The sequence below is a fragment of the Balaenoptera musculus genome, chromosome 9, assembly GCF_009873245.2.
Source record: "Balaenoptera musculus isolate JJ_BM4_2016_0621 chromosome 9, mBalMus1.pri.v3, whole genome shotgun sequence".
Lineage (NCBI taxonomy): Eukaryota > Metazoa > Chordata > Mammalia > Artiodactyla > Balaenopteridae > Balaenoptera > Balaenoptera musculus.
This window is the reverse complement of record NC_045793.1, coordinates 4867825-4878542: the sequence shown is the minus strand read 5'-3', so window position 1 is coordinate 4878542 and position 10718 is coordinate 4867825. Positions and strand designations below refer to the sequence as shown.

The 10718-nt window shown below is 41.5% G+C and overlaps 1 protein-coding gene across 1 annotated transcript; it reads left to right on the top strand.

Annotated features, from left to right (window-relative positions):
- The first annotated feature begins 1660 nt into the window (after nucleotides 1-1660).
- LOC118900819 (peptidyl-prolyl cis-trans isomerase A-like) lies at nucleotides 1661-2400 on the top strand. The gene has a single exon (XM_036863611.1). It carries the CDS (start codon nucleotides 1699-1701, stop codon nucleotides 2191-2193), a length of 495 nt encoding a protein of 164 aa, XP_036719506.1. The 5' UTR covers nucleotides 1661-1698; the 3' UTR covers nucleotides 2194-2400.
- Nucleotides 2401-10718: the final 8318 nt, after the last annotated feature.

The window sequence follows — 10718 nt, the reverse complement described above, 5'->3', positions numbered from 1 at the left end:
AGCTAGAGGCTTGATCTCACTGAGCTGTGATCATTTCAGCAAGCCTGGGGGTGATGTTGTGTTCTTTCAACAAAACACACCTAATTTCAGGTTTCCTGATAATAGTTTATCTGTGCCATTTATACTTGAGGGTCAGTTTTGCTAAATAGGAAATCTTTGGCTCACAAGAATTTACTCCATTTTCTTCTGGTATGAAGAGTTACTGCCAGAAGTTTAATCATAATCTCATTTTATTTCTATTTCTTCTTTCATGTTAGCAGCCATTGATACACAACGCCAAGATCCCTTAATTTATTAGAGTTTGCAAAATAATGATATTCTAATTTTATCTTTCATTTTAATGGATAAGCAGAAATGATTTTATAAGAAAGCTACCCCTCATCTACTATTAAGTAACCCATTAGTAAAGTTCATACAGGAAAGTGAGGAAAAATGTTTATTTCCTTTTATTTACTGACTTTCCAAATAATGGTTTCCTGCCATCCTCAGATGACATCCTCGTTGGGTCTTCATTTCTGCGTGCAGGCTTTCTCTAGTTGCGGCGAGCGGGGGCTACTCTTCGTTGTGGTGCGCGTGCTTCTCATTGTGGTGGCTTCTCTTGTTGCAGAGCACGGGCTCTCGATGTGTGGGCATCAGTAGTTGCAGTACGCGGGCTCAGTAGTTGTAGCGCATAGGCTTAGTTGCTCTGCAGCATGTGAGATCTTCCCGGACCAGGGATTGAACCCATGTCCCCTGCATTGGCAGGCGGATTCTTAACCACTGCACCACCAGGGAAGTCCCCATGTTTTAAATATGATCATGAACTCCTGGATTTAAGCATATTTGATGGGTTTTAATTTACTGTAGTTCTTATCTTTATTGAAACTCAAATCGTCCCACCTTTGGCCAGTGGGGGCCTCCTTAGGTTGACTCTTAAGTTCTTTGCCATAACTCTAAAGTCTTTGATAGCTTTTTTGCTTTCTAGTATGAGAAGATATTTGAGGCTTATCTTGTACACTTCCTGCCCCAGCCCTGAACCAGGCATTTCACCAAGAAGCTCAGATTTATTTTAACAGGGAATGGTTTTTCAAGACTATGATCTGAGACCGAGGCATGTTTTTTGCTGCTGGGTTGTTCAGTTTTTTACATTGGACAGATCTAGGAATTATATAAAGATAAAATACCTCATGAGTTCATATTGCTATTTCCGATTCAAATTCAGGACTATAGGGTTTTTCCTTAACCTCTTCTATGTAGCATTTTTATTGTATCTCTTCCACAGTAAGAATTTTGATTCTCTAGAGAATATGGAATTGGAACGTTCCTTACCTACTCATGGAATTAACACCTCTTAACTATACACAACATTCTCTAAAGAACAATAATTCCACTACCACCAATTATGATTAATAAAACAGTAAAAAAATTTTGACATACACTATCCCAATAACCCCTCATATTTCTTCTTTTTAACTCACATTTAGTCTTAGTTCTACAACTAACTATATAATTAATGCTCACTATTTACTGCTATGTCTATCTCTCTCTCTAGTTATTTTGGTGTTTGACACCCATTCTCTAGTGAATTCCTTAGGAAAGGCCAATGAAAACAATATTCTCCGTCTATGCCATGTATACTTGAGGGTTAGTTTGGCCAAATAAGAAATCCTCGGGGCTTTGCAGACGCCGCCACCCCGGAACCTCCCGCGCTGCCTAACCATGGTCAACCCTACCGTGTTCTTTGACATCGCCGTCGACGGCGAGCCCTTGGGCCGCGTCTCCTTCGAGCTGTTTGCAGACAAAGTTCCAAAGACAGCAGAAAACTTTCGTGCTCTGAGCACTGGGGAGAAAGGCTTTGGTTATAAAGGTTCCTGCTTTCACAGAATAATTCCGGGATTTATGTGCCAGGGTGGTGACTTCACACGCCATAATGGCACTGGTGGCAAGTCCATCTACGGGGAGAAATTTGATGATGAGCATTTCCTCCTGAAGCATGCGGGTCCTGGCATCTTGTCCACGGCAAATGCTGGCCCCAACACACACGGTTCCCAGTTTTTCATCTGCACTGCCAAGACTGAGTGGTTGGATGGCAAGCATGTGGCTTTGGGCAAGGTGAAAGAGGGCATGAATATTGTGGAAGCCATGGAGCGCTTTGGGTCCAGGAATGGCAAGACCAGCAAGAAGAGCACCATTGCTGACTGTGGACAAATCTAATAAATTTGACTTGTGTTTTATCTTAACCACCAGACCATTCCTTCTGTAGCTCTGGAGAGCACCCCTTCATCCCCATCTGCTCAAAATATACTATAATCTTTGTGCTCTCATTGCACTTCTTTGGGTTCCATATTTTCCTTATTCCCCTCCAAGTTTAGCTGAATTGCAAAGTTAAGTTTATGGTTATGAAATAAAAACTAAACAACCAAAAAAAAAAAAAAAAAAAAGAAATCCTCGGCTCACAGGAATGTACTCCATTTTCTTCTGATATGAAGTGTTACTGCCAGAAGTTTGATCATAATCTAATTCTATTTCTCTTATGTATATTTGTTTATCTAGCTGTTCAATGGATGTTTTTTCTTTAAAGTCCAGTTATTTTACTAAAATTTATTTATATTTGTTTATTTATTTATTTTGGCTATGCCAGGTCTTAGTTGTGGCATGTGGACTCTTAGTTGCGTCATGCATGTGGGATCTAGTTCCCCGACAAGGGCCCCCTGCATTGGGAGTGCAGAGTCTTACCCACTGGACCAGCAGGGAAGTCCCCTAAATATATATATATATATATATATATATATATATATATATATATATATTTAAAATAAGTTTATTTATTTATTTATTTTATTTTTGGCTGCGTTGGGTCTTCGTTGCTTCGCCCGGGCTTTCTCTAGTTGCGGAGAGCGGGGGCTACTCTTCGTTGTGGTGCACCAGCTTCTCATTGCGGTGGCTTCTCGTTGCGGAGCATGGGCTCTAGGAACGTGGGCTCAGTAGTTGTGGCACGCGGGCTCAGGAGTTGTGGTGCATGGGCTTAGTTGCTCCATGGCATGTGGGATCTTCCCAGACCAGGGCTCGAACCCGTGTCCCCTGCATTGGAAGGCGGATTCTTAACCACTGCGCCACCAGGGAAACCCCATGTGTATCTTTACAAAGGGCAAAGAGGCAGAAGATGATTTTATAAAGAGACACACAGAGGAGACGTGATGTAAAGACGGAACAGAGAGATGTGAAGATGCTGGTCTGAAGCTTGGTGGTGTTGTAGCCCCAGCCAAGGAGTCCCGGCAGCCACCAGAAACTGGAGGAGGGAAGGAACAGACTCTCCTCTAGGGCCCCCAGAGGGAGTGCAGCCCCGCTGACACCCCGATGTGGACCCAGTGATACTGATTTCAGGCTTCTGGTCTCTAGAACTGGGGGAGAATAAATTTCTGCTGTTTTAAGCCACCACATTTGTAGTTACAGCAGCCACAGGAAACAAATACAAAGATCAATCAAGGTGATTCAGTGAATAGAGCGGCCCAAAGCTATTTAAGGAACTCACTGAACTCCAGTTGCGGAACTCTGAGTCAGCTGCGCACAAAGCCTCCACCTTCCCCCCAAGAGAGGGATTGCACCTCGATTTACTTTCCCATAGGGCCAGCAGCTCATTTACTCTGACAGGACAAGGACCCGCAGTGGCCCCAAAGTCCCCAGGTGGCGTCCCTACACCATTCATTTAAACAGCTTCACCCCCAGTTCAGAAGGCCTGGGATCAAGAATCTGGCTCTCCCCCACTGACCCGGAGGCTCTTCTCCAGCGCTGCTAGTGGCTACACTACCGAGAGCTCTTTCCAAAGTCCTGGAGGAGTTCTGCCCCAAGATTCGGAGGTCCAGACCTTTGAGGAATTAACACCATCTGCTGTATTAATCATATTTTTCATTTTCTGCATTTTATGGTATTTTGACATATTGGGAGCCTTGCCAGCTGGGGAGAAACTGCCTCTCCCAGGGCTAAACTCACCTGCAGACACTCCTTTCATATGCAAACCAAGCAGCCCTGGTTCTTATCTCCAATTACTTCCTTTATCTGACTCACACCCTAAGCAGTATTGTCCCTCCCCTAAATCACCCCAGGGCCATGTACCAGACAACTTCTGCCCCAAAAGCCACTGAAACCATTCATACCAGCCAATCTTAGCCCTGTCTTGCCTTTCCTGTGGAAACCCCAATAAAGGCTGTGCCCTACGCCTTCCTTTCCCTCCTTTCTGCCTCCTGACTGGTCCTGGGGCTTCCCCACATGGCCCTGCATGCTGTGACCTGCCTCTCATTTCTCCAGGAGTATAGCATTAAACTTTTCTTTCAACAGCATTGTCCTCTTCATGTCATCACTTGGTCACCATTATAAATTAAGACTTGGGCACAAAATACCAGCAGAGTTTAGCCAATGACTGACAATGTTATCAATTGGGGTATCGGTACCCCAGCTGTATTGCCCTCAAGTGGGATAACTTTGAATTTCCCCATGAGAGGAAGTCCAGATGCGCAGAGGTAGCCGGCTAGATAAGGCATCTTTGTGTCTTTCCCTTTCCCACCTCGGACCCCTTACAGGTGTTTTCTGCACTTCCAAAATAAACGATTGGCTTCTGATCCCTTGTTTCTGGATCTGCATCTGGGTGACCCCAAACTAAGACAGAAAAGGTGACAAAAAGATAAGTGCAAAAAGAAAAGTGTCTGGGTGGTGCAATAAATGTATAAAGATGAGTGAAGGGGAACAAAGGAGGGTGTGGTTAGTTCTATCCACCTGGGGTAGACTTATTGGCACGAGATGGTTCTTGAGCTGAGTTTTGTAATAAGTAAGTGAGTTTTGAAATAAGGCAAGGAATCTGGGGTGGGCCAGGGGAGGGAGTGATGTGAGCAAGGAGAGGATTCCAAGAGGGTGAGCAGAGATATAAAACAATCGTGCATGGTGGTGAATTGCACGGAGGATCTACGCTTGTCAAGAGGTGAGGCTGGAGATGTTGGCATATCACGGGGGGCCCAGTGTTCAATCTTATAGGTAACAGGGAACCTTTGAAGAGGCTAATACATGATTAACTTGATCAGATTTGCGTTTCCTCCTGACAATGCCATGGAATTTCGGAGATGATTTAGGAAGAACAATTGCAAAATCCAAGGTAAGAGAATAAGGATATGAACAAATGCTGTAACATCGTCAATGGAGGGGATATTCACAGGGATGTCATAGAGGGAAAACTAACAGGAATTGAGCGTAGGGGCTGGGGAAGAGTCAGGAGATGCTGAGAAAAATTATCCCAAGCTTGGAAACAAGGTAAAAAGGTAGGCTGCACAGCTTGTCGATGACAAAGAAGGGCGAAAAACCCACCCAATGATTATCACAGAATGTACTTTGTTTAGTTCATTGTTTACTAGTAACTGAAGTTCCCAGACATAAAGAAGTTACATGTTAACTTGTAGATTTTTGTCTGGTAGAGATGAAAATAATTTCGGTCCAGTGGAAAAGAAAACCCCAAAGGTTATGTTTGATTGCCCTCTAGTGCATTAGCCAGTTTTTAATCCAATCCATCAATCCTATTCTAATGTTTCTTCATTAATTTGCTTATACATACCTACCTTCTCATTTGGTCTTTGTAACAGTATTAACATCTTACTATTTCCTGCATTAATTAGTGAGTTGAATAATATATTTGACAAATGTTCATTTTACATTTACATGAGAGTCATGATTTTCTCATTTTGAAAATTATAATCTAGTAGAGTGCATGCATGACATTGGGTATCTGGCTCTGGTGACAGTGTGGAGAATGAGGATGGTCCGCAGAGAGAAGATCTAGTTTGTTGATAAAGATAATAACATCTCTTGCTATGTGCTTGAACTTGAGGTGTCCTTGTGGTATCCAGAGGTAAATGTCTACTGACCTTCTTTCCTGGAGACAGGAAAGAACTTAGGGAGTGAGGCCGCAGCAATTTTGGAAAGGCAGAGGCTCTAAAGAAGTAATGGAGCATGATGAGCGTTGGAGTGGTCTCTGCAAGTATACTGTACACACATGCATACACACACTCACACACACTCACAGGGGCAGGACAAAGCTACTGCTAATTGCTAATTTGTTTTTTCATCAGAAAAATGGAGTGCTCCTCAAGCTTCATATGCTGAGATGGAGAGTCTACCAAATAATTTTTAAATCAAATTAAACAGCAGAATTACTTTCAATCCACAGATACTTTGAGGGTTTCATTGACAAATTAATATAACACTCTTGCTGCAACCGTGCAACAATCAGACCAAACATAAGGATACCAGCCTTTGCCTGTCATCAAAAATAATCTTCAGATATTACTTGTTCACAAGGGGGGAGACTACTTAAGAAGTTATCCAGAACTTGGATATAGGGTCAAAAGGCGGGTGACATGTCCTTTCAAAGCCACAAAAAGGTGAAAGCTCATTGAGGGTTTGTCCAGGAGGATGTACTTCGACTTGCTCTTCACTGTTGATTACAGGGAGAGGATACGGTACTGTAATAAACGTTTGGCACTTTGCGAGAATATGCACTTAAATTTTTTCTTCAGTTATAAGGTATCACTTTTTTTCACTCGTTAAATTTCCTAAACACTTAATTTAAAGCAGAAATTGGTGGGGCACCTTCGATTAAGGAAACATTGTACTATTTTAGTTGAATTTTACTTATATCCTTGTAAGTATTCATGTTAACTAATCAAATCTTCTAATTTTCCATTTAGCCACCTAAGACATTGACAGGAGAGTGATATCAATGGCTGACAACAATCAATCAATCAGTTATAAAGCACAATTATGAGACTAAGACTTGTTAGTCCCTTTTAATTTTCTTCTCCAATGGAGCAACTGTTTTGATTGCTAGATACAGCAAAGCAAAAGACGTGCAATATTTTGATTTTCATGGAGCATTTAAGTTTTATATTTTGAGTAACACCGTCATCAGCAGCTATAAATATAAAATATATAAAAACATAATATATATATTCTATATATGTAATGTCTCTGAGTACATATCTTTGTTCTAGATGTCACAGCATTATAAAGTAAGGGGGTGGGTGTAAATGGTCCCTTCATAGTTACACATCTTGATTAAGGCTTCTCATTTCTCTTCCTCTGAAGAGCCAGTGGGGTGAGAGTTTAAAATCATTGGGATTTCTGGGAATTCCCTGGTGGTCTCGTGGTTAGAATTTAGCGCTTTCACTGCCATGGCCTGGTTCGATCCCTGGTTGGGGAACTGAGATACCGCAAGCCTCGCGGCGTGGCCAAAAAAGAAAAAAAAAGTCATTAGGATTTCCACTTGAAGGTGAGCTGAGAAAATACAGTGACAGTAATGGAAAATTAACCTAGTTCATCTTGCTGCCTTTTAATATTTCTGAGAACAGATGGTTATAATAAATGGTCAGTTAAAATACATGTGTCTCCCCCATCCCATGTTGGTAATGGAAAATGAGTGGTAAGGTTGTACATGTCTGAACACAATCCTGGTAGAAGGGAAAGTTTGACAAGACCTACTATCCTTGCTCACTACTTATAGGCAGAAATGAAACCAGAAATTATGGGAAGGTTTCTTCCAGAAGAGGATAAGACACTTCTGGAATATCTTTGTCCGCATTTTCTCCGGGTTGTTTTTGCTCCATCTGAGTGAGATGCTGTTGGCATATTGAATTTCTAGGAACTTGTAGAATGTAAGATGCTGAAGGACACTAGTTGTTATGAATCCAAAGCGGGGGAGAGCTGGAGCTGATAAATGCACTGGCTATACTTAGAAAACGAGGACAAAGGGTATAACTAGAGATTATAGTGCAGTCTACTTAATTTTAATTGTAAAAATGTTCAGAAAGCCAATTGCAAAAATCTCAAACGTTGGCTTTGTAAAGGACACACTTTATCAGACCAATCCTAATTTTCTTCTACAATAGTGATTAACTACTAGAAGAGCTTAGAATGGGTCTGAGACATTTCAATTTTAGGGAATTTTTGGCCTTTAAATTCTGAATAATACACGTCCTAGTAGGTTGTGAAATATTTGGAACTTACTAATATTAGGTTGATTTACATCACACACACACATAAAATGATTACCTGGGGGTTAGCATGAGTTACCACGGGGCTGTGATTCCTTGCAGCAATTCTGAAGTTCAAAAGGGCTCTGAAAACAGAAGGGTTTTTGTTCAGTATGCGGCAGAATTTTTGGCTGTAAAACTTGACCTGAACCAACGTGAGGCTATTTTTAGTCTTTATACTACTTAGTGTGAGAAGTCCTATGTTTCACTGCAGAAACGTTAGCATGATTGATTACAGCACGCTGCTCCGACCCCTGCTGATGTTACCCAACGATCTATACCTGCACCATTTCCTTTCTGAGGCCTCGAAATTCTGAGTTCTGAAATGCAGCTGGAACTAAAGGCTGTGGATAAAGGACTGTAGAAAAGTATTAAATATTTTCTCTTAGCTTTTTAAAAAGAAAGGATTAAGAAGGCGCAAATAATACGTATGAATGATACTAAATTTCCAGAGGTAGTTCACATTGGCCTCCTTTTTATTTCATGGAATTAAAAGACTTTTTGAGAAGGATCCCCTGGTCTAACCCCTTCATCTCACACATGAGGCAGCTAAGATCTAGGGAGGCTACGTGCTTTGCTTAAGGTCCTGTCCTGTATTTCAAAACCCATAGGAGGGGCTTCCCTGGCGGCACAGTGGTTAGGAACCCACCTGCCAAGGCAGGGGACACGGGTTCGAGCCCTGGTCCGGGAAGATCCCACATGCCGCGGGGCAACTAAGCCCGTGTGCCACAACTGCTGCGCCCGAGTGCCACAACTACTGAAGCCGGGGCACCTAGAGCCCGTGCTCTGGAACAAGAGAGGTCACCGCAATGAGAAGCCCCCACTCGCCGCAACTAGAGAAAGCCCGTGCGCAGCAACGAAGACCCAACGGAGCCAAAAATAAATAAATAAATTTATTTTAAAAAAAAACAAAAACAAAACCCATAGAGGACGTTCCAAATGATTTTCTCAGCGACTTATTATCAAGTCGTTGCCTATAAATGGCCCCGTGCAACTGTAGAATCGAACATCTGTAGCCTTTTAGTTTGGTCCTGCCTAACCCCCGGGTTAATGAGAAAACAGCACAAAATAAAAAATGATTAGGTTTCCCTTCATTCCCGGTGGGTGGGGCGAGGACTTGGTTTAGTTGCCGTCACGCCTGCGACCTGGGACCTGGGACCTGGGACCCAGACCTGGGGCTCCGCGGTCAGGGCTCGGGGTTTGGCATCCACTCAGGGGCACCTGCTGGGTTACATGCCTGAAACTTGGTGCACGGGGCCTTCACAGCCTGTCGAGAGCTTGTCACCTCCCTGGAGCTCGGACATCCAAGCTGGGTATATGTAAGAAAATCCATGAGGTTGCAGGGCAAATAGAATTCTGATTGTATCTACTTTTTACATAGTCAGACACAAACAAAGCTTTGCTAATATCTAAGAGCCTGGTGGCCACGGGTCAGCACTGTAGCTGGTGATGTGACACTGCTGGAAAGTGAAGAAGAGGGGACACTCCAAGGGGCTGACACAGCCCCTCTACGCCTCCTTGCTGCCAGCACATCGTGAAGATGGCAGTTTACGTGCACATGGTTAAGTGGCTTTATACCTTGTAGTATCTTTAAAATTTTTTTTTTAATTTTTATTATTTTTTTATTGAAGTATAGTTAATTTGCAATGTTGTGTTAGTTTCAAGTGTACAGCAAAGTGACTCAGTTATACACAATATATATATACATATATCCTTTTTCAGATTCTTTTCCCTTAGAGTTGATTACAAGATATTGAATATAGTTCCCTGTGCTATACAGTAGGTCCTTGCTGTTTACCTATTTTGTATATATTAGTTTGTATCTGCTAATCCCAAACTCCTCATTTATCCCTTCCCCACAGCTTTCCCCTTTAGTAACCATACTTTGTTTTCTATGTCTGTGAGTCTATTTCTGTTTTGTAAACAAGTTCATTTGTATCATTTTTTTAGATTCCACAAATAAGTGATATCATATGATATTTGTCTTTCTCTGTCTGACTTACTTCACTTAGTATGATAATCTCTAGGTCCATCCATGTTGCTGCAAATGGCATTATTTCAGTCTTTTTTATGGCTGAGTAATATTCCAATTTATATATGTACCATGTATTATCTTAAATTGTGTGATCTTCACAAAAGTTTTGTAATGAGATGGGGAATGACCCTGAAAATATTTTGTACCACACATAGGTTCATTGGTTATTTCATCACAGAGTAGTTCAAAGAATCTTTGAGTTTAAAGAGGAGCTATTCATTTCTTAGCTTTTGTGAAGTATCTTTTTCAGCAAGTTGGGCAAGGTTTAGTAATGAAACGAGTACAGAAGGAAACCAAATTTGATATCAGACTTTGAATAACTGTATCACAGTGTTAAATCAAGATCTTGTGAAATAATGAAGCACAATTAATCACAAAGTAAAGTGTGTTTTGTTCCATTAATAGATGAAATAAAATGAGAATTATTAAAAAATATTATTTATTTTATTCTTTTACATTTAAATTTTGTGTATGTTTTAGAATAATATTAATGCAGTAGCATATATACAAAACAATATATATATGCACAGACACACACACACACACACATACACACACACACATATACAAAGCAAGTTCAAAAATTTTTTATAACAGTGTATGATCAAGCATTTGGAGACCAGTGCCCCAGGACC